The sequence below is a fragment of the Rhincodon typus genome, chromosome 6 (assembly GCF_021869965.1).
Source record: "Rhincodon typus isolate 14 chromosome 6, sRhiTyp1.1, whole genome shotgun sequence".
NCBI classification, from domain to species: domain Eukaryota; kingdom Metazoa; phylum Chordata; class Chondrichthyes; order Orectolobiformes; family Rhincodontidae; genus Rhincodon; species Rhincodon typus.
In genome coordinates, this window is record NC_063337.1 from 49,888,682 (window position 1) to 49,916,511 (window position 27,830).

Sequence of the window (27,830 nt, forward strand, 5' to 3'; positions counted from 1 at the left end):
AACGTCAGCTTTCCTGCTCCTCTGATGCTGCCTGGCCTGCTGTGTTCCTCTAGCTCCACACTGTGTTATCTTTGGGAAAAAGGTTGTAGCCCAGAGAAGAAATGTTCAAGTTTTGGTGAAGACACTGATGCTGATTTTTTTTTTCAGGATCTATAAACATTTGAAGATGGGGCAAATAAAAAAATATCTTACGGGTTGTTTGATTTAAAATGTTACAGATTGCCTTAGGTGCTGTGTTGAAAATGTCATAGCTGTCGGAATGTGTGCAGAGTTTTCAGAGCTGAATGTTTGAGAGTTGGCCTGAACTTTCCTCACTAAGATGTAAACTTTCAATAAAAAGAATTCCTTTTTTCAGCTTTGTAGTTATGAAGCAGAAATTTAGGCAGGGGTAGTGTTGAAGAAGAACTGTGTAATTGTAGAAATAACACAGCGTGATCTAAGTATGCACTCTTCTGAGTGCCTGCTTGTATTTTTTTTTATTTATTCATTCCCAGGAGTCACTGGCAAAACAAGGTGGTGGAAAACTTTATAGTGTTAGCCTTTCAAGATATTTCAAAAAGTGTGTCATAATTTTGATTGTGAAGGGACTGAAAACTGCTATGATGCATGTCTGGGAATGGCTAATTCGACAAAAAGAATTATTATAGAATCCAGGAAATGATCTCAAGGTGATTATTAATTTTGTACCCATGATTAACTCAATTATTTACACTTATTGACAAAGTCAGCCAATATATTGCCTGAGATTGGAATAGCTACTTGTTCAAACTTTGTTAAACCAATTTCAATATAATGCCATTTTTACACATTCTTTTTAGATTTATAAATATGGCATGTATGGAATCAAATGATAGCCCAGAACTGACATTTGTGCCAAAGTTAACTCAATGAATGCAACAAATCAGTTATATTGGACCTTATTGAGCATTTTCTTTAACTGAGCAGCAGCAGAGAAGGGAGCGAGAAGCACGAAGACAGCAGGAGCGTGAGCAAAGAAGGCGTGAGCAGGAGGAAAAACGAAAATTGGAGGAACTAGAGCGCCGAAAGAAGGAAGAGGAGGAAAGAAGAAGGGCAGAAGAAGAAAAGAGGCGAGTGGAGAGAGAGCAGGTGATTTTTGTTGTAGCTCTTCATTTACTTAATCCTGAGCCAAGAATTTGCTGTCTCAGTTTCAAAATGGTATTGTGTGGTAGTTTGAATTTCTTCCCCTCATCTTGGCTATCTGAGCAATAGTTTGGGTCCATAAACTTTTGTGTGACTGTTCACCATACTACTACATGACTGGCAAGAGCTATCCAAGCAAACTGAAACAAACAATGCCACTTTCTTACACTGTAGTGATACAGCAAAACATGTACCCCATTCATTCTTCCATCTAATACTATAACTGAGAACATTCAAAAACATGGCATAAGTATTTTGGCAGTACATTGTCCACTCTCATTTCATTTCTGATTTGCTGTGTTCCTCTCTACTTCATTCTCTGTCTTTCTCCACTGTTTCTTCTCCCCGTATCTCTCGCATCAGATCTTCAGCTTTCCTGCAGTGCTTGTGTTGTGTTGGTCAATATTGAAGACATCAGATGTAAAATTTATAATCCTCATTGCTGTTTCCTTTTTAAAATTTTAACGGTCAAACGTTTTAATACAAGTGGATGTGGCCAAATTCAAGTTTTTGTTGAGACTCTGGGTAGGTTTTTTTTTCAATGATCATATCGTCAAGTTTGCAGTCATTTAAAGACAATGAGCAGCCTTGTCATGACAACTTAAAATTGCCGGTTCAAATCCTGTTTGACATCCCTATACACCGTGTATTTCACACTTCCTGATGCAAATTAAGCTGAGAGCAGCTTTACAACAAGGTGTGAATGGTGTTGCCTTTTTGTATTCATTAGCAATTTGTACATCTTCTTGTTGGTGCATGCCAAATGGTTTAAATAATTGTTAAAGCATGATCCTCTGAGTGTAATCGCTATTACTTTGGTCCTGAGGGCATATCATTTAAATGCTGATATACTCAAATGGCAGATCTGTATTTTCATAATTTAACTTATCTTGTTCAAGGGCATTGCCATGATAAGACTAATACTGGTTATTTTATTACATAGAGCCTTGGTGAGACTGTGCCTGAAGTATGGTGTGCAGTTCTGGTCTCCTTACCTATAGTAAGGTATACTTACCATGGTGGAGTGCAATGAAGGCTCACCAAACTAATTCTTGGGATGGAAGGTTGTCTTGGGAAGAAAGATTAAACAGATTGGGTATTTACTTTTTGGAGTTTAGAAGGAGGAGAGGTTATCTTATTTAAGCATACCAAATTTTTACAAGGCTTCACAAAATAGATCCAGGAACTATATTATCCCTGGCACATGGTTCTAGAACTAGGAGATGCTGTCTCAGAGTAAGGGGCAGGCCATTTAAGCCTGAGAGGGAGGAATTCCTTCATTTAAAGGGTGGTAAATCTTTGGACTTCACTACCATGGGGAGCTAGAAAGATTCAGACATTGCATTTGTTGAAGAGCTTGATAAATTTCTCTATATTAAGGACATTAAGAGATATAGAAATAATGCAAGAAAATGGTGTTGAAATAGAAGACACAGCCTTGATTTCATTGAATGATGGCGTGCAAGGGCCTATTACTCCTGTTTCTTATGCACTTCAATCATAATTGTTGCATTTTTCCATTGTGAAATTGGCTTAGCTTTAGGGTATTGTGGCCCACCAATTATATCATTGTAAAGTAACTGCATGACTAAAGGAATGACTTTCAATAGAATTAGAGAGATCTTATGCAGAAGTTAATTATATGCCTTCACTTTTGTGTGCCTTCACTTTTTTTTTGACTAATTTAGGAGCATAGAGAAGAGATGCAAATATGTCAAAATTGGGTTAAAAAAAATAAACACCAGTTGCGTACCTTTCTGACAAATGGCAACCACATGTTTTTCTTAGCTTATTCAATAGCGCCTTTGGTATGAGTTCAATGAAGCCTTGTACTTTTGCAAGGTCAAGGGAAGCAGCCTCTTAGAGGTGTAGATACACAATTTCTAGTTTAAACTGGTATTTTGCTTACACGTTATTGTGTAATTTTTGCAACAGGAGTACATCAGACGTCAGCTTGAAGAGGAACAACGTCATTTGGAAATTCTTCAGCAACAGTTACTCCAAGAGCAGGCCATGTTATTGGTAACTTATTCGCTCAGTTGTTGTCTGACCAACAGCTTCACTGCTACCTTAGTTCGCTGTGTCACAATGCTCATATTTAATAGCAAGCTGATCAGTCTGTGGGAGGTTAACATAATAGTCCAATAGCTCAACAAAATAGCCTTAGCAAACAATTGTCATTTGAATTGTGTGACAATGATTTAGTGCTTTGTGTCACGAACTGGAAACGTAAGGGCAAGCAGAATTAAATAAAAATTAAATTGCTGCTTTAAATACACCCCTTTCTGTAAAAAAAAAAATCAAATCACTAAAAATGTAAGCTAATATATAATTAAACACCAACCTTTCTCTTTTAGAAAACCTGGTTTGTCATTGTTATGGATGAGGAAAATTTTTAACCACATGTTTCTGTTCTCCCCAAAGTAGTAGTAGTACTGCAGTTTGTGTTTGTGTGGGTGGGTTATAACGTGTTCATTTGGATTATACAAGTCCCCTTCATAGGCATTCATTCAATTACACGGTGCAAATTTGTCAAGGTTTAGGGCCTGTAAAATGGACAGAAAAATGGGCAGCAACATAAATTATATTACTGGGTATTTTTCAAAACTAATTCAAAGTATGAGCATTTTTATTATTTTTGTGACAAAAGAGAAAATTTATATTAAATGTTTAAGAACGTAAGAGAGGAAAGTAAAGGAAGACCACACAACTCCTCCAGTCTCCCCATCATTCAGTTCGATCATCCCTCCTCTTTGGGTTCACCTTTAATTTCTCACCATGTCCACAAGCCTTCGTGCTCTGAGGCATCAAATAACATGTCCAGTATACATGGAGAAACCACAGTTCCCTGAGGTACCAAGTTTCAAAGATTCATAGCCATTTGAGTGATGAAATGACTCCTTGTTTTGGTTCCAAATGATCCGAATCTTACCCTGAATCTGTGTCTCCTTACCTTAGTTTTCACAGTCAGCAGAAATAACCTCAGTGTCAGGCCCCTTCAGAATCTTGTAAGTTTCAATTAAATCACCTCTCATTGTTCTAACCTCCAAGCCCAATTTGCTTAGACTTTCATCATATATCCTAGGGATCAATCTGGAGAGTCTTTGCTGCACTGTCTCCAATTTAAGTGTATCCTTCATTAAATATTGTGACCAAAACTGCAGGCAATATTTCAGGTGTGGTGTCACTAAAGCCGTATGTCATCTTTATTCCTGTACTCCAATCCCCTGATACGAAATGCCAACATGTCATTTGAATTCCTGATTATTTGCTGTACTTTCTGCTCACTTTGTGTTACAATGTGTACCCAGATCCCTGTTAACAGCAAAGTTTACAAGTTTTGTGCCTTTTAAAACATAATCTCTTTTCCGCTCTTACTGCCAAAGTGAGTGACTTCCCAAAATATTCTCCATATCCCATCTTATTGCCTGATCAATTAACCCATATTTATCGCTTTGTAGGCTTTGTGCCCTCCTCTTGGCTTACATTTCAACCTAGCTTTGTATTGTCTGCAAATTTAGACACGTAGCCTCTATCTCCTTGTCCAAATCGTTAATGCAGATTGCAAGTAGCTGAGCCCCTAACACCGGTTCTCAAGGCATTTAATTTAACACAGCCTGCCAACGTGAAAATGTCCTGTTTGTCCTGACTCTCACTTTCCTGTCTGGATTGTCTGTTTACGTTACTGTATTAAATCAATTCCATGAGCCCTTATCTTGTGTATTTAGCTTGATTGTGGCAACTTATCAAATTCTTTTTGGGAATCTAGGTAATAGTACATCCATTAGTTCTCTTTTATCTATCCCTATAGTTACGTCCTGAAAAAGAAACACTAATAAATTTGTCAAAACAGTATTTCCCTTTTATAAAACCATGTTGACTATGTATGGTCATGCTGTGACTTTCTAAGTACACCTAAGTCCATTTGATAAGGCAGGCTGGTACAAAAGGTAGAGTCTCATGGGATTCAGGGTGAGCTGGCTAATGGATACAGAACTGACTTGGTCATAGAGAGTTGTGGTGGAAGGGTGCTTTTTGGAATGGAGATCAGTCACTAGTGGTGTTCTGCAGGGATCAGTGCTGGGACCTTTGTTGATTGTAATATATGTATGAATAATCTGGAGAAAAATGTAGGTGATTTGATTAGTAAGTAAAATCATAGCTAGCACATCCGTCTGTGCAACTGTCTCTATTGGAATGCAAGGACATAGGCCAACAGGTCCTGGGAATTTGTCAGATCTTAAATTCCCAAGTTCCTCCACTAATTTTCCTTTACTGATTTTAATAGCCTTTCATTTCCCACTCTTACTAGCCCCTTGTTTAATGTGTCTTCTGCTGTGAAGACTGGCACAAAATATTTGTTCAGTCTTTTTCACATTTTGCAGTGATGCTTGCAGTGGTATCATGATTTTGATACTCAAAATCAAAGCCTTTTGTTAAAAAAAAATACAGCCTATCAAAATGGGAATGTCTGAAATTGAATGTGATTTTCCTGAATTAAAATTCCACCACTACCACATTAGCTTGGGTTGTATATGGCACTGTTATTTCATGATATGTGCCCTTGAATTTCTTCTCAGCAGAAAATTTGAAGCCATTGTTTGGTGGAAGTTTGATGTGATTTTTCTAATTCACAGCCAGTTATTGATGTCATATCACAATGTTTGAGACAGTGCCTTTGGCTGGCACTAGAAACATTCTCTGTGATCCAGCTGCACATTCACAACTGTTGTAAATTCGTGGCTGTGGTGTAAATTATGCTTTAGGTGACTTTGAAGTATACAAGTTGCCTAATGAGGTGTTTCAGCCACTGTGAAAACGTAGTTACATGCTGGTTTTATGGAATTTGTAATACTATCATATTACAAGCCACATTATAAATTAGAAACTGTAACTTAATATATGTACCATGTTCTTCTAGGAGTACAAATGGCGTGAAATGGAAGAACAGCGACAGGCTGAGAGATTGCAGCGTCAGTTACAGCAGGAGCAAGCTTACCTTCTATCTCTCCAACATGATCACAGACAGCAAGAAAGGAATAAACCTTACCCGGCACCAGAGCCTAAATCTCACTTCGAAGCAACAGATAGAAATAGAGAGGTAAGAGGAGTGATGTTCATCAGATGTTTGTCATAAAAGTCGGCTGGGAGAAAGATGTTCAAACACTTTAGGCATTGCAATTGACATCAGCTGTGTGTTATTATCTAACTTTAATTACTTCCCACTTCTGTACTGAAAATAAGTTAAACTACAGGGTCCCCAACTTACTAACACTTTACTTGCGAACGAGATCCCACATTGCTGTTAATTTTTAAGGATCTGACACGCAAACATCTGCTCATACTTCGAATCATAGAACCCTGACAGTGTGGAAAGAGGCTATTCGGCCCATCGAGTCTGCGCTGACCCCCCAAAGAGCATCCCAGCCAGACAAACCCCCTACCCTATCCCCATAACTGCATTTCCCATGGCTAATCTAGCTAGCCTCCGCATCCCTGGACAGTATAGGCAATTTAGCATGGCTAATCCACCTAACCTGCACATCTTTGGATTGTGGGAGGAAACCAGATCACCCAGCGGAAGCCTATGCAGCCCTGGGGAGAATATGCAAACCCCACACAGACAGTTGACCGAGACTGGAATCGAACCCAAATTCATGGTGCCATGAGGCACTATTGCTAATCATTGAGCCACCATGCCGCCCTTACAAAGGCTACTGGACTGGACTGTGTTCTGACTTGCATGCGAATCGACTTACGAACGTACTCAGCAACAGAACCCACTTGTAACCTGCGTCTGTCTGTACAAGCACTGCTCAGAAAAATAAGGAAATAAACACACTTCTCAAACCACTCTAATCAGAGTGTTCCTGACTACGCATTCCTATTCTCCAAATCGATAGGAATGAACTGTCTGTTAGAAATATAAAAGCTGAAACCTGCTGTAATAATAAACAAAATGTATTGAGATTAAATTTTTAGATGAAAGATGATTCATTGTTTTGACAGTAGATAGTTCTTCAAAATGACTCCTCAGATTTATCTGTATGTACGTGAATCATTAACACCCCACTTCCAATTCCACCTTTAGCTTCTATCTGTTTTACTTTTTACCATTTGGAAGTTGTCACTCAAATTTGGGCATTGGGACTGGGTTTTTCAGCATCCTACTGGCCTTGGAAGGCGGGGTCTTAAAATAAAGTGGGTGGTCTTTTTGCTTGACCCAAACTAACTCCCATGTTATGTTGGGCTCACTGCTACTTCATGAGGCGATGAAAGCTGAGGTAAGATAGGTAGTCTGGCAGCTTTGACCATGTGAGCTACTATCAGGTGAGAAAGTGGAGGTACTACCATTGGGGAAATCCCCTGTGTTCCAAGGAGACGCACCCCGAACGTCAGACCTCTGTCTCCCAATTGTGCCCCCACCCTCTGACTTCTATAAACTGGCCCCTGTCATTCACTCTGGGCCCTCCCACATACATCTGTCCAAAATGTTTGAGTGGCCTCTGAGGTTGAGTGCTGACTCTCCTTCCTCAGGGACTGGTTGCAGTCTCAGCAGTGGCAATCTCAGTCCTGATGCTGCTGGGATTACAGAGCTACTGGTCAGTGTGGCAGTTCATAAGGATAAAATGTTTTCCCAGCTGAGGGTGAATATCTGACTCTGAACCAATAAACGCCATCCCCAGCTTATTGTCACTGCTGACTTGTGAGTTGGCAGACTCGAAACTAATTTTTCTTCTGCCTTATGATATCGTATGTGGCTCAGTTGACAGCACTGTTATCTCTGAGAGTCCAAAGGTTGTGAGTTCAAGTCTTCACTTGACGCTCCAGTACCACGTGCCAGAGATGTTGAAATGTGATGTTGAACTGAGACCCTCTCTTTCCTCGCTGGACATAAGAGAGCCAATATACCACCTGGACATGAGCAGCAGAATGATCCTTGGCATCACAGCCAATACTTATCCCTCAATATGTATCACCAAAACAGATTATTGTATCTTTGTCACATTGCTATTTATGGGACCTTGCTTTATGCAAATTGACTGCTGTTTCCTACATTGCAAAAGTGATTACCCTTCAAAAAAGTATTTAATTGCATACCAAGAATTTTGAAGGTTTCAGAAGTCATGAAAGGAGCTACATAAATACAAGTATTTTTTCTTTATATATAACTGCTGTTTGATGAACTATATAAAACATTCCCAGTGGGTTTTCCTCACAAGAAATTGAGAGTCAACACTCAATTCAAATACAACACCACCACAGCTCTCTGTTCTCTGTGTAATTCTAGGATAAGCTATTGGATATTGGCGAGAAGCCAGGCTCCTCATTCTTTTTTAATTTGTTCCCCCCTCTCTCTCTCAAAATTGTTAAAGCCAGTTGAAGAACCACTGCCAATTTCTTGGCTGACCTTAGTGTAACACAGACTAGGCATTGGGTTGAGCAGCTTGATACCGTGTGAAGTTTTTTTTTTGCTTGTGATTTTTTTCCCCAATGTTGTCTTTCCCTTCTATCCTTTCATAAAATTAAACCTTGATTCTGGTGGGTCTTCGTGAACAGTTGTACCAAGTGACATTACCATGGACTTCTGTGGAAGCAGAGATCATGGGTTAGGTAGGTGCTGTGGAAGAAACTAGACCAAATATTTTAGAGAATGTCGCAGACTGTACATATTCAGACAATGTTCTGAAGTTGGACAGTGCACATGTTTAAGGTGGTGGTGGGGTTCAGATCAAGCAGGATTCTTTGTTCTGAATGGTATTGAGTTTTTGAGTGTTGGAAGTACCATCATCTAGGCAAGTGGACAGCAGTCCATCATATATCTGACTGATACCTTGTAGATGGTGGACAGACTTTGGTTAGTCAGGAATTAAGTCAATTGTCACAGATATCCCAGCCTTGAATGCAGTTGTAACTGGAATATTTATGTGGTTGTGGGAGTTCACTTCTGGCACCAGTGAAGCTGTTTGTGCATCCGTTAGAGTATATGGCATCAACCCCTAGTTATTCCATATCATTTTGACATGTCCTAACTGATATGTCTAAGTATTCTGGAAAATTCCAAATCCTATCAATACTTAACTAAAAGAACGATGTCTGGCTCCACCATATTTGTTGGTATTTAAAATGCGTTAAAGTTCAAAGTAACCATACAAATCTAACCTACATAGGATTGTTATATACTTTAGTTACAAAACTAAACCAATTTAAAACATAGCTGTGTCTTTGAATAAAAGCTTTTTACCTCCAAGCAATTGTTATTTGTTAGCCTATGTTTACATTAACTTGGGTCATCAAGAAAGTAATAAAACCATCAACTTTACTTTTGACCTAGATTTTATGGCTGTTCTTTCTTACAGAACATGTTTAACCATAATCAAACAGAATATAATTTAATTCTTCACTGGCTTAATTAAATCAATTACGTTGAAATATAACTCAATCCTATAGTAAATTATTGCCGGGTCAGGTGGTGAGTCTGTTATTTGACATCACTGATGACTCCTTTTGTCACATTTCTAGTTTTCTAAAAGCTCAATAGCTAGCTAGATTAGATTTATCCAGCTTTTTGTTTGGGCATGTCCTATGCATGCAATCTTCCACACCTTTGTCTAGGTTACGGGGAGGCAATGGCCTAGTGGTATTACCACTGGATTGTTAATCCAGAGACCCAGATAACATTCTGGGGATCCAGGTTCGAATCCAGCCACAGCAGATGGAGGAATTTGAATTCAATAAAAATATCTGGAATTAAGAATCTAATGATGACCATGAATCCATTGTCGATTGTCAGAAAAACCCATCTGGTTCGCTAATGTCCTTTAGGGAAAGAAACTGCTAGCCTACATGTGACTCCAGACCACAGCAATGTGGTTGACTCTTAACTGCCCTCTGGGCAATTAGGGATGGGCAATAAATGCTGCCTCACCAGCAACGCCCTCATCCCATGAATGAATAAATTTTTGTGTTCAGGTCTTCATTATGGCAGCCAAACGGCTGTCAGTGCCTTTTTAACATGTCCAGAGTACATATTGTTTAAAGTAACAATGATTGATGCTCATTAACTGGTCATTAATATCTAGGATAGGAGTTTCAGGAGGCTAAATGGTGAGTTTACACACTGAAACTTTTGGCTCAAGACGTGCAAGCACTTAGAAGAACAAGGCATCAAGGGATATGGAGAAAAAGTGGGAATAGGGCATTTAAACAGAGGATCAAACATGATTTCATTGAATGGTGGAATAGGCTTGAAGGGCCAAATGGTCTACTCCTACTCCTAGTTTCTATTCTTAATTTCAGAGAAAAAGGCCAATCTACTCAATTTCTTGTCATTGCCTCTCATCCCAGGAATCAGTCCAATAGGCCTTTCTTGCATGCTCTCCAAGGCAAGTATATCCTTTGATAAGGAGACCAAAACACACTATTCCAAGTATGGGCTCATTAAAGTTCTATTTATTGGTAACAAGACATCTGTAACTCTAATGCTGCGATCACCCTTAAATCAAAGCTGACATGCCATTTGTTTTCCTAATTACTTGCTGCACCTGTAGATGAACTTCAATTTGTGTACAAGGGTACACACGACCTTCTGTATCCCAGCATTTACAACTGTCTCTCACTTCTAAAAAATATGCCTTTTCATTTTCCAAACCAAAATGGTTGATTTCACATTTTGCATTATACTATATCTGCCACCTCCTTCAGTCACTTAGCCAGTTTGTATCACTTTACAGACTCGCCTGTCTATCCCTGACAGCTTGTTTTACCTTTTTGTGGTCACTTAACTCAAATTACTCTTTAGACCTTTCAATCTATGTGATGGAGCAGCACATATGTTAAATATGCTAAGCCTTCAGGGAATTTGTGCATGCTTAATTATCTCTCATGTGACATTTCTATTTTATCAGAATAATTTCTCTGGGAATGCATGTACTAAATTTTAATCTTGTATCCAGGTTGATGAAAGGTTCAAGAAGAGTAACCAGGGTTCACCTCAAGCACAATCAAAACAGAATAGCAAAATTTTGGAGCCTCCAGTGCCTTCTAGATCAGAATCATTTTCTAATGGAAGTTCTGAATCCAATCCAGCTGCAATGCAAAGGCCCATGGAGTCACAGGTACAGAATCAAAAGCAGTTATGTACATTAAGACATATGACACACTGCCTGAGTGGGGTAATTTGTACACATTAGATGAGTTATTTTTTAAAAATGATTGGTATCACATTTCCAAACATTAATTCCTCCACTACTGATGCTCAGCATCAGCCGTATGTACCATTTACACTATGTGCTGCAGATATTCACTAAATCTCCTCAGGCAGAACTATCCAAGCCCACAACCACCACTATCTAGAAGGACAAGGGCAGCAGATGCACAAAAATACCACCACCTGCAAGTTCCCCTGCAAGCTGTTCATTTGTCCTGACTTGGAAATATATTGTTGTTGGGTCAAAATCCTGGAACTCCATTCCTAATGGCATACCAACAGCACATGGCCTGCAGCAGCTCTAGAAGGCAGTTCACTTATACCTTCCAAAGGATAATTAGGAATAGGCAACAAATGCTGGCCACATTCCTGCGAATGCATAAAAGAATTGTGTAGGCTGATGGCAACCTCTGAAGGTTGCTGCTGGTCCTGCCCTTGCTGAAGTATCTGTTCCTCTTCCATTTCTATTGTTTAAAAAAAAAAGTTGCTTTCCTGCCATATCCAAAAGTTATTTATGGAATTGCCTGATCTTTTATTCTAGGTTTATTTGTTCAAATAACACTACCTACTGATTAAAATTAGCCTGGACTCTGGACAGTTAATGACTTCTGATATTCCACTTCATTTAAATACCTGACAACCACTTAAGAAAGTAAATTGCATTTTACTTTGAGTAGATTTTCTGACAATGCCATTTAAAGTAGATCATCCTTCTTCGAGCATATTGTGTATCTCAGGCTGCATGGTGAAATGATTTCATAAAATGTAATAGAAAATATGCTGAGGTCTGTGATATAACAGAAAGTCAGAAAGTGCCTCAAAGGGTAAGGATTCGGTAGAAGGATATATGTGTTGATTGTCAGACTTATAAATTACCTTCCCTAACAATATTCCTGTTACCTGATTTGGTATCTCTTACTGAGGCAGAATTTTAGTATGTTATACAGTTGTCACAGTTTTATTATGAATTCTGTATTCTAGTTTCTAGCTTTGTTAACATCTAACAAAAAAAATCAGTGTGGATTTCATCAACTTATTGTCTTGTTGACTTAAGTACAGTACTTAACACCAAATGCTACTGAATGAATTTCCCATTAGAATTGTAATATCTTCATATTGGGGATGGAGAAGATTATTCATACCAATTTCATAAGGGCAGACAGAATTCACAGTAGATTCACAAAAATGACGATCATAAATTTGCAGTGGATTTGAATGTCAGAATAGTTTGAATTGAACTCTGGTCCTCATAAACTGGCGGTAAACAACTGTCCATCTCCTACAATTCCAGAATTTACTTGAGCCAACATCATCCAAAATAAAATTTCTTAATTTTGTAATAATTGAAAACTTATTGGAAATTAGTCCACTATGGTATTGGTAAAAATAGTTGAAAATGATTTGTCTCATGTTAAACAAGAATAGTTAAGTATTTAAAAATACAAAGTTGTGTTTTAATTTTAGTATCTATAGCACCTGTTACTGAGAAATGAATCTAGATCATTTTCAAAAATCCTTGTGTTAATTTTGAATATGACAGACCTCATAGTATATTGTATTTAGGCATCCTGATTCCATCTTTTTGAAGATTTATGTTCTGCACAGTTCATTTAATAAACTATATTTTTAACAGTTTTTTTAATTTTAATGTCACCAATTCTTCCACCTACCACCAATGACCACAATAAACTTGATCTTGGTGTTTGGAATCTGTTCCCTAAATATTAAAGGTAAATGTTATTTGTGTTTCATCAGTTTGGATAGCATATTGAATATTTCTGTCGCTTTAAGGTTCCAATGAGAGCCACACCTCGATCCCCTGTGTTGTCTCGTCGGGATTCTCCATTGCAAAGCAGTGGTCAACCAAGTGTTCAAAGTGGTCCAAAAAGCTCCACGAGGTATGGATCTTTGCTATATTTAATAGTTTAAAGCAGGGGAAAAAATCATGGAGAAAAGCTGCCTACAGACATGAGTGAAATATGACTGTACTCTTATTACTACTTAGAGCATACAGAACTCAGTTACAGACTATTTTGTAACTAGCTTCCATTTCTTTCTCTAAAGAGGAAAATGAGTTGTTCTAAACTAATTGCCTTAATATGCTTCAGAGATAGTAGGAACTGCAGATGGTGGAGAATCTGAGATAACAAGGTGTGGAGCTGGATGAACACAGCAGGCCAAGCAGCATCAGAGGAGCAGGAAGGGTCTAGACCTGAAACGTCAGCTTTCCTGCTCCTCTGCTGCTTGGCCTGCTGTGTTCATTCAGCTCTACACCTTGTTATCTCTTGCCTTGATATGCTGTTAGCACTTGTAAGTTTTATTGACAGCTGATGAAGAAAAGGATCTGTGAATTCATTAAGTCATAACAATGCTAATTTCAAGCTGCACAGAGACCCAAGGAAAGGAAAAAGTACTAAATAAAATTAGCATAAATTAAACTGAAGCAGAACAATGTTGTTGACAAATATAATGTCATTGATGCCTTTAATTCCCTTGACAATAAATTGTTGCAATAAATTGCTCGTTGGTGATATTCACGAGAGTTAACAAGTTTACCACAGGGGAAAATCTGTAGAAAATAGTGACTATAATTTTTGCATGTTATGTTTTGCTCAAAAGATGTAAACTGAAAGCTGCTGCGTCTAGTTATCCGTTTGCCCTCTGCTGGGCACTACATATCATGACTCTTGGTAATTCATCACAAGGTACTAGTTTGAACGGCCCACACAGCATCCACAAGGGAGAATTAAGGAGCGGATATATTTGCAAGAAGAAAATCTATGACGAGGAAAATTTAAAAATAAATTAATTTTATTTTAGTTTTCCCAATCTCAAGAAATACCATATATTAAGGAATCTGTGAACATTTGGATTTCAGTGTGTAGGGAGGGTTCAGTTATGCAGCATTTGAAATGTTTTGTTTTTGTATCATAAAATACTGCATTTAGAGTCTCATTCACAGACAGTGAATTGGTATAAATGGTGCAGTATCAGTGGGTTTGATTATACAGGCAGTCTGGGAGTTTTTAGCTGTTATCAAAGAATGAACTAACTAAATATTTCAATTTCTAGTACACAATCTTTCCTTCTTTTGTGTGCTCTTAATGACCTAAAGGTTGTATTCTAACTATGACTGCTTTATATTTATTTAATCTATGGATATTATGTTGCACAGGCCACCTGCGAAGAGCTGAAGCTCTTTATTTAAATAACTTTTTTCTGTAGCAATATAGAGCCAAGACTGTTGTGGGAGAGGGTGGAGAAACTCGTACCAAGACCAGGCAGTGGCAGTTCCTCAGGCTCTAGCAACTCTGGCTCACAGCCAGGATCTCATCCTGGCTCTCAAACTGGATCTGGTGAACGCTACAGGCTACGATGTGAGATTTTCCTTTCTGAATTATTTAAGTGCATTGTACACTGTTTTGCTCTCTGCTTCCTTGAAGAACAGATTCCCTTGGTCATATTGATTTTAAAGAAGAGGATGAAAGGTTCACCAAGTGAAAATAGATATAGTTTTCAGATGGTTGGTTTTATTTACACAAACATGGGAATACACGTTTTACTTTGAAGAATAAAACCTGTAGACGTCCACTGCAAGTTACTCTAATACTGGAGGCCCTCTAGCAATTAATATTTGGATGCAAAGGAAATTGGTTCTCTTTCAAAAGTAGTCATACTTTTAAACAATTTTTTATTGTTAATATTGTTGACAACACAATAATTGCATTCAGTTTAAGCCACTGTATCAGTCTGTGAAGTAAATGTGGACAAGTACAGCAAAAGTTTAAAAATCGGCAAAAATTTAACTATATGTTGTGACACTGACCTTGCCCAGGCTCAAATTTGTAAATCTGCATGATCTTCAATCTGTTATTATAATGTAAGTTAATTTCATTTTTGTGCCTTTTAGGTGTCTGGAATTTACAGGTTTGTGTGCTTACTGAGAAATTTTGATGTTTAGTGCTTCAGTACTTAGGTTTTTGATTTAAATGTTTTCTTTACAGCATCATCAAAGTCTGAGGGTTCACCGTCCCAACGCCATGATAATCTTAACAAGAAGGCAGAGGAGAAAAAGGACTTCAGGCCAAATAGACCAGCTGTAAGCTTTTAAAGCTCACTTACTTTCTTGTAGATTCATGTTTCACATTTTCCAAACCGCAGTCCATATAAAGTTAATGTTCAATTTCTTGAATAAACTTCATAGAAATTAAAGACAAATTTTAATTTTTAAATTAAATTTACATTTATGGCACATCTAGTTCTTTAACTTCATGTTTATGGATTTGCATGCTCCCAGTTGGATATTGAAAGACAGTTTATGAAATTATTTATCACAAATACTATTACAGTAAGTGTAATAGCAAATATATTTCCTCTTTTTAGAAACAAAATAATATGGTAGAAATTTGTTTGTTTATGGTGGTTTTTTCTTCTTTCTCCTCCCCTTCAACCCTATTGATTTGACCAATGATGGCTCATGACTCAATCACATGACCTCTCATGGGTTGCTGAATGTTGTAGGGGGATGTGGTAAGATATGCCATTTTAGCAGTCTTGTGTTTGCTTGCTCTTTTAGTTGCACAAATTGATTTATTTGTTAAAAGTCATGTGTATGCTTTTGTGGGATTCCAGGGCGTATTTTTATTGAACAATATATTCTGAGTTTTTGGATCATGCGTGTGTTGGTTTCTTACTCTGCAACATTTTAACTACGTTTATTGCAATTTGAACAATTTTGAGTACAAAACATTAGAGTTAATAAACTCTAAATTTAATAGCAAACATTTGATTCCTTTTGGATGTTTTTGTTGAGGATGACTATTTATCAAAGGCTGAAGATATAGGGATATAATAAGTTTGACTTATAATAAGGAGAGGTGTGAAAAATAAATATTTTAGTTGAATAAAATAAATGTTTCACCTTGAACCCTATGACTTTACATTGTTTGAGATATTTTATTTAGACCAATCGTTTATGGTTGTAACTTTTGGAATGGTGCAGAGTGCAGCAAATTGATGAGAAAGTTGCATCAAGTCATGCTGACTTAGGCAGAATATTATTTTTGATGCTGGGTGAAATGCGATGAAGTTAATGTAAATCAAGACTATAGATCATTTTTTTGGCACTTTTCATTAAAAAAAAATGCTTGCATTGAAAAGTAAACGATTTGGTTTCCCTGGCCGCTATAACTAACAGTTACGATGGAATTTGCGTCTGGTTGAATGCTGCAATTTTCAGTTTGACTATTTTGTGAAATAATTTTGGCCTGTTGTATAAATTTAAACTTAAGTTCAGTGCCATTGTCTGTCTTTATTTCATCTGTCCGTTTTAGAATGTTTTAACATCAAATCAGGTTTCATGTATTTCTAAGATGCATTTATACCTTTTACTGCCTGAATTCACTTACATTAAGACTTCTTGCTACTGTTGCCTCTCCTTCACCTCTACATTTCAGTTGGCTGGCTGGTTTATTGCTTGCTTAATTTACGGCAAAGTTAAACTGTCTGGTCTTGGAAGTGGTGTTCTTCTAATATTTTACTTCAACAAGAATATCCATATTATGTACAGTAGTAAAATTTGAAACTGGCATGAAATATATTTTGCAGCTTTTTAGAGTTTCACAGTCTATTGTTTAAAATGTCATTGTTTTTGTTCAGCATAAACACTGAGCCTAAATAGTTGACCAGTAACCTCATTTCTTAGTTTCAGGATCTTGCTGCTTTGGCTAAAGAGCTTCGAGCTGTAGATGATGTTCGACCTCCTCAAAAAGTTACGGATTATTCTTCATCAAGTGATGAATCAGGAACTACTGATGAAGAAGATGAGGATCTGGAACAAGAAGGGACAGATGAAACCGGACCGATGTCAGATGATGCTCAGGCAGTGTATGTAATCTTAGTTACCAACAATGGTGAAAATAATTTATTTGTGTGACTTGGACCGTGAATTGAAAGTGCTCTAAACGTAGGTCCTGTGGAACTCAGCAGAGTTGTTATTTTGAATGTCTCTAAGGCCCCTTTCTTTGCCAGTGTTTTTTTTTAATAGAAACTTAGTTAGAATATTCTGACACCTTACAGCAGAGAAGTAGGTCATTCAGACCTTTGCTATAGGTTGTTTTCTTGTAAAAGTGACACTCTGGCCTTTTGTGCACAAACACTGTAAATTAGTCCCCTGAATAAATGCCCGATGGTTTTTGAAATTTCGTATATAATCCACCTCCATGACCCTTTTCTTTGTGGGAAAGAATTTCTCCTCATTTTCCCTGATTCTTTTGCCCACTGCTTTAATCTGTGATCTCTACTTACTGACCAACATGCCACAGAAAACAGACAAGTGGACATAAATTATCAAAACCTTTGTATAATTTTTTAATATCTCCCTTTGATCTGCTCTGTCCTGAGGAGATCAAACTTGTTTTCTCCAATTGCTGCGCATGGTACAGTTCTGTTAGGCATTCTTGGGTAAGACAGTGCTCAAAATTGAGACCTTTGAATTAATTACTGAATAACATTGTGTTAAAGCAGAGACAACTTCAACTATTAATACGCATACATTCCCAGGCTTCTGTGTTCCTAACATTATTGAAATTCTATTATTCGGTTTACATTTCAGTGGGAAGAATAGAAGGAAACGATAGCTCACTTCAGTTTCCTGCAGTAAATTTAGCCTATGTCTGGCCGTTTCTGTCTTCTGTCTACATTCTCCTATAGCCTCACCAATTTCTTACATTTCAGTTTTGACATCTGCAAACTTTGACGTTTTGAACTCTGCATGCGCAAAGGTAAATTTGCCATACAAGACCATAGGGCTGCTCTCTTGTTAGAGAAATGGCTGGTGGTGGTCTAACCTGAGAGTCACCACGCCTGAAGTGAGAGGAGAGTCATAGATTTATACAGCATGGAAATAGACCCTTCAGTCCAACTCATCCTAAACTGATCTAGTCCCATTTTCCAGCATTTAACCAAGATCCTTCTAATGCCTTCCTATTCATGTACCTATCCAGATGCCTTTTAAATGTTGTACTTATACCCTCCTCCTCTACCTCACCTGGCAACTCGTTCCATACACACACCACCCTCTGCGTGAAATTGTTGCCCCTCCAGTCCCTTCTGAATCTTTCCCTTCTCACCTTAAACCTATGCCCTTTATTTAGAGGAGAGACCTTCCTGGCAGCCTCACCCAGTACAAGGATTAAACCCTCTCTGTGTTACTCTGCATCACAAGCTAACCATCCAGCTAACTGTGGCATGTCTTTCTGTCAAGTAAAATACCTAAAGCCTTCAGAAAGCCAATTTACTTTCATTCATCAATTGCAGTAAGCTGTAACTTCTACCAATAGCTAAGAAACTTTACAGTTAACGTACCAATCACCTGTGCCACCCATGAAGTGAAAGAACCTGAAGAAGAGAAATTGAAGAACAGAAATTCCAGGTGAGAGAAAGGTTCATCTCGGTGAAAGATATCACAGTGTGGAGCTGGAGGAACACAGGCCAGGCACATCAGAGGAGCAGGAAAGCTGATATTTCAGCCCAGGACCCTTCTTCAGAAGCCTGATTTAGATTGGGACTTTGAGTTTTAACTAGTAGAGTAATATGTTGACTTTTCATAGTTTCTAACTACAGTTAAACTATCTGTAACAAATAATCATTCTTGTTAATTTGGAAATCTGGTGATTGTTTTGTGTGTTGCCTGAGCGTATCTGACTGGTAAATTGCTGACTTTGAATACATTGATCAATTTTTTAAACTTTTGTGATGTCTCCGTGAATACTGGGACTTGATGTCCAGTGCACTAGCCCAGTGAGGCGTGTCTCTGCTTTATGATCCTTATCCAATTGCATCTCCACTTTTGCTGCGGTTCTTTTAATCCCATTGCCTTAATTTTGGTCACAAATCTATCATATAACTTCATAAAACAGGGGGTTCTGCCAAAACACACATTCTGGTAATGGGAAGTAGCTATAACGTGACTGATGAATAGGGAACACTATTTCTAAAACGTGAACTTGTGTTGGCTATAACGCGATTCCATTGGTGACCTTATTGTTGATGTTTAGGAAGATGTTTTCAGAAAGTATTACAGGAAAAGAAATTTGGATTTCAAGATTCTTCTCATCCTGGATAATGCATCAAGCCATCCTCCCATCATTGGTGAGTTTTCTGAAAACATCAAAGTGCTATTTCTACCCTCAAACACAACCTCTCTCCTTCAACCCATGGACCAGGGTGCAAAAGCAGCTTTTAAAGCTTATTGTTTAAGGCGCACGTTTAAGAGGCTGGTTGCAGCCATTGAGGGGACAGTGTTCTTTAATTTTGGAAGAGCTTTAACATCAAGAATACAATTGATATTATCATAGAGGCCTGGGGTGATGTCAGTAAGGACTACTTGCATGCAGTTTGGTGGAAGCTTCTACGGGATTTTTTTCAAGGTTTTAAAACCTTTGTTCCGTCAGAGGAGCTCCCAAGAATCAAAGAACATTGTGTGATCTTGCAAAGCAAGTTGGATTTGAAGAAGTGGAGAGTGAGGATGTTGAAGAGCTGCTTGAGTCCCACTGTGAAGACCTCTCTACAGCTGTCTGCAACAACTTGTCACTGAGGGGGTTGTGGAAGCTGGAGATGACGAAGATGAAGTCCAGGATGCAGCACCATGAGAGCTTTCCACTTCTGTTTTGTCTTATATCCTGAGGGAAATTGAGAAGCAGTTGCAGCTCTTAGAGGACAACGATTATAATGCAGAATGCAGCAGGGTAGCAGTTTGTGGAATAAGATCTTATTTGGCACCCTATGACCAGCTTCTTCATGAAAGAAGAAAAATGGCAAAGCAGCAATAACTGGATGTCATTTTTAAGCCAACCACCAAGAAACAGTCAGAAGACGATGAGCCACCCCACCAACTTCTGGATTAACTATTTTTCTCCCTAACCCTAAAACTATGTCTGCACCTGAAAGTGGTGATGATGATAATGACTCTCACCCCCTGCATTAATAACAGCAACCTCAAAAGCCTTCTCCCCGTCAAGTCATCTTGACAGTTTTCCAAGATAAGGTGTTAAAAGTACTTTTATTTCATTATTAGATAAGAATTAAACATTTATTCAAACTGTGCTGTCCCTTGTGTTACGCTTTTGAGCGATTGAGTTTTTTTTTGGTGATCTGCCCCAACCCCTATTTCCATTGGACCCTTTATTTCCAAAGCACGATTTTCTATATATCACGATGTTGCACAGGAACATAACGAAACGTTATAGCAGAAACCCCCCCCATATGTAATATACATACTTAGTCGCACACTTTTGGAAGTTTGTGTAAGCAATATCAATTACATTACTCTCAACAAACTCTCCCCAATATCTCAGCTAAGAACCCAATCAAATCAGTCAAACACAAAATTTGATTTTAACAAATCCTTGCTCACTTTCACAGACTGTGTGTACTTTTTCAAATGTCAGTGAATATTTTCCTGGGTTGTTGCAGAACCTTTCCCAATACTAGCGCTTGGCCAACTGCTCTGTAGTTGCTAGGATTTTTCCTCCTCCTCCTTTAACTGTTTCAACATTATTACAGTTTGCAACAGCCCTTCTCCCTGTCCTCTTTCACTACCCACACATTTATGGAGTTTTGGAAGATTCTGGCCAATGCCTCTACAATTTTAATCTTCCTTTCATTTGTAATGTAGAACGTATCCTATCAGATGGGGTGGTATTATCTCCTTTTATACTCCCAATATCTCTGTTGTTTCCTCCTTTATTGCTACACTGGCAGCACATTCCTCCTGAAAACCGATGCAAAGAAGTAGTTCACAACTTCAGCCAATGCATCTAACTCCACTGAAGATCTTCCCCTTGGGCTCAAATTACCTTTGACTGACTATTTATTGTGTTGCATCTTTTTCATATTTGCTGACATTGCAGCATTAATATGGCGTAACAAAATAAGTTGAAATGTTGTTACACAGGTTTGGAGTATGAGTGACTATAAATGGTCTGAGCTTCAAATTGGATTCTGACTTCACAATTTACCTGAATTTCCAAAACTTTCTCAGAATTACATGCTGTATATGTCTGCATTTTTATCTATCAGACCTTCAAAGCTGAGCAATGGCGAAACTGAATCTGTGAATACAATGATTGTTCATGATGATCTGGAGCTGCTGACTGAAACTCCTGTTACTCCCTCTAAAGATGGCACTTTAATTGTTCGACAGGTACCGTGTTTCAGGCAGAAAGATCTGCCTTTTGTCTATTAACTCTTACTGAGCAGTATGTTTTCTGCTATTTTTCATGTTAGTAGCTTAGCAATTGATATAAATTTATCAGTTCTTCAGTATAGTTTTCCTTTCTTTTATTTAGCACAAAGGATGCTCTTATTTCTTCTGTTCACTGTAGTTGTCTTGCATGTGTTACTATGTTCGTCATAAAAGTTAAACCTTGAGTTTAGATGGACAGGAAGTGACTGCAGAGAAAAATGATAGATGCATAATGTTCATTACTAAAGTTTGACGCCAGTTCATAATGTTTTTAAATTAAACTAACCTGTCTGTAAGTCATCATCCATGCAAGTGTTTTACTCTAACTTCAGACTTTTTTTTTTAAAAAAAACTAAAACCTCACATTTGTAGCCGTAGTCAGGTAATTCCATTTTTAACTCTATTAAGCAGCATTGCTACAAAAATGGAAACATTTACAGAATGACATATTGATTCTCCATACTACATTCTCTTTAAATTCCATTACGTTAGTTATTACAAGCAATTTAAATTATTAATTACCCAACAGCACATCAAATTCATGTTGTAATGTTTGTCACTTTTGGAATATTATAATGCTTTAGATCAAATTAACATCTTACATTTCCATCTGAGAAGAGCTTTAGGATTTAGGTAACATGCAATTTTTTTTTAATTGAAACCACTGCTGAATTTATAACTAGTCTTTGTTCTGCCTGGAGTAATGTGAAGTGCTTATCTATTGAAGTGGTTTTGTCAAATTATACCAAATTTAATTGCTTGTTAGAACTAGTTGTGCTGAGATAAAAGCTGCAAAATCCAACTTTGCGTTAACTCTTCTGCCAATTAACTGTTAGGGTGATAGGTATTCAAGCAACTCTTCAGCAAGACAAGTATGCCTGTTTTTTCTACAGAGCGCAGGTGAATTAAAGCGTGCCAGCCACCATGAGAGTAATGGCTTTGCAACCCGCATTCACCTCTTGCCAGATCTCATACAGCAAAGCCATTCCTCCACCTCCCCAACCAGCCAGCAGTCTCCCATCATGTCCCCTCAGCTGCCCCCGGACGAGCTCACTACTAATGAGGTATGTTTGACACGATAGCCGGCTGCTGTTCTGGCATACCACTCCTGTAAATTAGTTAGTCACAACAGCACTCCAGTCAATTTCAATGCTTCTCATCTTTAACTTTCAGTGTGTGTCAGTTCTACACTGCTCTTGTCTAAAATACTAAATCCTCTTACAAAGGTAGAATGTTTTGATTCCAAAACTTGCCAGTTAATGAATATTATTAAGTTTGATTTGTAAAATGAAAGAAAGCTTCAGTAGAATAGATGTTCACTATTGCCATCAATTTAAGAAAGCTGACTAATTTGATTTTCAGAGTTTTTTGAATTGGTCTTGAAATTCTAAATGTATTTTTTCTAAGGACGTGAGCATGAAATGTAACAAACACAACTAATTCAGAAATATCCTATTCTGACAGTAGATGTGATTGGCACACTCAAGCTTTACGAATGGTAATTTATCACTTGTTGCAGATTTCCAGTTAACTGCGATACAGTTGTGAGCAAAAATGGTGAAGCTGATGTAATGTCAAGTTATCCATGTGCTTGTCTAGATCTTACTGGGGAAAGTAAGCTAGATTTTATTCAGCAGAATGACAGATAGTTGTTTACATGAATCAAAATTTCTCATTCATGCCCTCCTCCAATTCATGACCTCCTCCAATTCATGACCTGATCCATCTATTATATTATTATAAAGGTAAAACATCCTGACATTTCAAAGGTATTGTATCATTGGAACTGTGAGTTAATGCAATCTGACCTTGTTACATAAAGGGAAAACACTCAGTTCAACGTTTGCAATCAGTAAGCATTAAAATAAATTGTTTTTGTTGCAAGTTTTAAGACATTTCAAAAATTAAAGTCCCACGCAATAGCAAAAGGTTTAAAATAAGCCTGATTGCTTCATGCATGCATCCCAAAATTACTCCATCCCTTTATTCCCGCCAACAGTGAGGCAGAAATTGAATATCTTATGTCATTCTTGCTCTTTCATGTACATATGCCTCAGTTCCCCCTCCAATCACCTTCTCTTCCTTTTCCTCCCTCTCCCTGTCCCTTCCCCTACCCTATCCCTCCCTTCCCCACCTCTCAAACTCCCGCCCTCCTACCCCATTTCCCACATTACCACACTCCATGCTCTTTCATCATTTTCTCCTGTCCCATTGCCACACCATCCTTGCCCCCACTCTCCAGTCCCATCTTTGCCCTCCTTTCTTTCTTTCTCCCTGTTCCCAACCCCCCCTCTCCTGCTCCCTGTTTGCACCCCGCCTTTCCCTCTGTGTGTCTGCTACACCCTTGTCTCCATCTCTCCGCCTCTGTCCGCCCCTTCTCTCTTTCTCCCTTTTGCGTGCTCTCCTCTTGTCTGCCCACCCCATCTGGGATGAGGTCCATCAGGATGTGTGAACCTGTCAGCCCACAGGTCCAAAACTTTGCTTAATACCACATCCCCGCAAATAGTAATTTTCCTGTGTTTCCTCTCCCATCCATTTCCTGATTCACAATTTTTGTGGAGAGCGCCTGTTGTTCTGGGTTTCTCCATTAGAGGACATAAATTATTGCAGCCTAGCTTATTGATTTAAAAAAAAATTAAATTAAGCTACCTTTTGACTGCTGCAGTTCAATGATATGTGTGCCTTTCTCAATTTATCCTTTAAATCCCTAGTATAATTTCAGTGAATTTGCAATGTGCGCCTTTCAAAGTTATCTGGTTTGGTGCCAAAGCTGAATACAGTACTCGAGATGAGGACTGACTCACTTTACAGAGCCCAGCATCCCATTTCTGTACTTATCCACTATCCTTTAGTGATTTTTGCGCACAAACCCACAAAATCCTATGCTCCTCAGTTGCTAGATTCTTGCATTCAAGAAAATATTCTGGTTTGACTTTCTTGAATCCAAAGTGGATGACGTTAGGACTTTGTTGCATGATACCCATCTGTCCCCACACATGCAATTCCTGTGCAGATCCATTTGTAACATTCTGTTTCTATCGATAGAAGTTATGGTGCATTCTAACTGTCATCTGAATGTTTTACTGTCCAAACCTCTTGATACATCCAAGTTATCCATGTATTAGCTGAAAGGTTGAAGTCCCAGTACAGATCACTTGGCAGCGTAATGTGCCAGATCTTGCTTCATTGAATGGTTTACCCGATAGCCCAGGTTACCTGCAATTTACTCCCTCAATTTTGCCAATAGTATGTGGTTTGATTTATTGTGCAGTAAAGGATTTGTAAGATTAAAGTATGTAAGGAACAATGTACTAAAGTTCTCATGAATCCATCAATTTTGTATTTTCTAATATCGAGTATTCAATTAGGATAGAACAATGCCATTATTTGGGTTGGAGATTCTGAGGAACAATTATTTTAGAATGCAAAAGTGATCAGAGATAACTTATTCTGCTTTGGGTTCCATTTAACCATAATTGATCTTGCGTTGGGTGTGGTGCCTTTGCACTAACATCTGCCCATTCCACAACCAACTAGCAAACAAAGGAAACTGGCACTATGATAGTTGGTGCTTGTGAGAAAATGAAATCTCAGCTCTTATAGACCAATTGGGTAATTTTACAACAATGTAATGGGTGGAGGCAAAGTGAACACCAGTTTGCTATACTAAGAAAAGGATGGTTTTATTTGGCTGAGAAAAGATGACTAGGTAAGCAGCAGTGCTATTTCAATCACAATCTTCTATATTCCATTTTAGTCATTTTGGAGTAGTCATCCTAATATTTATAAGCATTAAACTGGCAAGTTTTATTTGCATTTTGAAGTATCATTGTCATTTCATTTCATTTAACTAATATTCTCATTTCTTGTTTAACCATCTTTCATACATTTTGTGCTTCTGCAATCAGACTTGTATGTTTTTGGTAGGGCAAAGCAATATTAACCCTTTGATCACTGCAGTCACATTTCTGCACCACAATTTAGTTGGTTAGACTTTTTATTTCGCCCTGAAATTGCGGTGTATTATTTGGCTCCGTAGATATCACTGAAATTCAAATCTAAAAGATTCAATCAAAGGTGAGATTAAATTGATGGAAAGTTCTCATGTTGAGTTTAAACACCGCCATAGACCGCTTGGGCTGAATGGTCTGCTTCTTGTATTAAACCCTATATAATAAATTGTTCATTTAAGTTTTGCTATTTTAACATGCAAACGTTTCTTCAGTGTACTTTTGGAAGTATACACACTTAATAAGAAAGACATTCAGTACTCAGAGGGTTAACTGTAATGAAAATGCTATTCTCCAGTTTTGCAAAAATAACCCACTTTTCTTGAAGCATTTTATATATACACCATAAATGGATTTGTTTCATTTGATAAGTTCATATTCCCTGCTAGTTCACATAACCAGTCCTCATCTTTCCTCTCTTATCTCCTTAGCAACCTCTGGCCCTACCCTGCCTCTCTTTCTCCCACCATCTACCACCTCTGGCCTGAAGTTTCACCTTCCCCTAACCTTGTCCTGCCTCCTCCTCTTTCTCTGACTCACTAGAATCTCACCCTGCAGCTTCCCTGTCAATTCTTCCCATTTGTATGGATATCTCTGGGTTATTTTTGTGAAAATGTGGCAGTTCCTTTGCTGCAAAGTAGAACGTACGACTGAAATTTCAACTTTGGAAGATTTGACTTGATCATTCTGTTTTGTGTAAATTAAAAGCTAAAGTAAAAATAGTGATTAGAAATAGGTTTTGGTCCAAAGTGTATGTGATGTTTAATATGGAGGAATATTGGATCAAATTGTGACGGACCTGACTTTCATGAATGCAATCCAGAGTGTTTAAGCAATATTGTTGTTGTAAATATGTACATCATCGCCGTTCCAGCACATCATTGGACTTGAGTTCTAGTAAGATCTCTTTCTAAGTGGCATTGGTCTTCATATGATGAAAGACATTGGAAAAATAAGCAATTTGACTTTTAAATTAGATTTTACAAGTAGAGATAACTATTTTAAGACTGCAAGGCATTAACTTAGTGTTTTAATTTGGTAATGTTCAAGGTATCAGTTAGAAAGTCACTGTTTACAGTAGTACCATGTAAATGAGAAGTTCAGAAAAGTGTGAATACATTGTTTTCTTGCTCATTAGTTCAGTGTGCACTGAGCAGTAATTGGGTAAACTTAGCAGCAGCTGCACACAATCTAAACCAGATCTTTATTTTTATATATACATACAAAATAATCTCTACGTGGTTGCATAGAAAATTCATAGTACTAAAATGTGATGTTTCTTGTAGCTTTTTCCTGTTTGCCAAATATCCCTTTTGGCATTTTTTAAAGTGATATATGGTACACTGTATTGGTTCAATTGGTCTTCAAATGACTTATTAATTTTACAGATTTTCATTCTATTACTTACGACATGCAAACTTATAAAATATGAAATGCCTTGAACACATTTCTGAAAAATTGCATTTAATTATGCTTGCAAATTTAATTGTGCCAAATCATGCAATTTGCATTGGAAATGAGGCGTAGCAGCAAACTTCATAAGGCATTCAGTATTCCTCATAATTAATATAAGATGACAAGCAGTTGACCTTTTCTTTTACAGAACTGTTTTTAGTGCCTGCAATTATAGTCAGTTTTTAACCAATTGTTTTATTTGAAGGTTTGATTTGAGCTATATAAACTTAAACTAGTTAATATTCAATCATGTGCCCCTTTCATAAGTGAGCTGCTTCTTTCCACTTTAAAACCTGTTGATGTAAAGTGTAAACTAATTTAACTTTGGAGACTTTCAATTAAGCAAAATTCTAAAATGCAGTAGCACTTTTTTATTATTCACAAATAGTGTGGTTGACAAAATATTGGTCAAATATGCAAATGTTAGTAAGTCCCTTCACAAATGCAAAATTCTGTGGGTGCTAGAAATGTTCAGCACATCGACAACATCTGTGCAGAGAGAGAAGCAGAGTTAGTGTTACACATCTGCATTAGAACTGGAAAAATGTAGAAATGTATTAAATTTTGAACAAAATGGGGGTGAGAAGAATAACACAAAAGAGGTTCTGTGATGAAGTGGAGAGAGGAAGAAGTTAAATGATAACAGGTTTAATTATGCAAGGTCAAAGAGAGTTGTTTTGGGGCAAATATAGAAATGGAAGATCTCTCTAGAGATGGGATGAATGGCAGAATCCTGAATATGTACTGT

The 27,830-nt window shown here is 37.8% G+C and overlaps 1 protein-coding gene across 1 annotated transcript in view; it reads left to right on the forward strand.

Moving 5' to 3' along the window:
• The window catches only part of LOC109927177 (mitogen-activated protein kinase kinase kinase kinase 4), a 189,991-nt gene that overhangs the window by 96,708 nt on the left and 65,453 nt on the right, over positions 1-27,830 (forward strand). Inside the window, exons 11-21 of the mRNA XM_020527107.2 lie at positions 946-1,107; positions 3,097-3,183; positions 6,083-6,262; positions 11,118-11,279; positions 13,163-13,269; positions 14,597-14,748; positions 15,376-15,470; positions 15,893-15,901; positions 17,076-17,257; positions 21,452-21,575; positions 22,511-22,681. Coding sequence (XP_020382696.2) covers positions 946-1,107; positions 3,097-3,183; positions 6,083-6,262; positions 11,118-11,279; positions 13,163-13,269; positions 14,597-14,748; positions 15,376-15,470; positions 15,893-15,901; positions 17,076-17,257; positions 21,452-21,575; positions 22,511-22,681 — 1,431 coding nt within the window. The remainder of the gene's footprint in view (positions 1-945; positions 1,108-3,096; positions 3,184-6,082; positions 6,263-11,117; positions 11,280-13,162; positions 13,270-14,596; positions 14,749-15,375; positions 15,471-15,892; positions 15,902-17,075; positions 17,258-21,451; positions 21,576-22,510; positions 22,682-27,830) is intronic.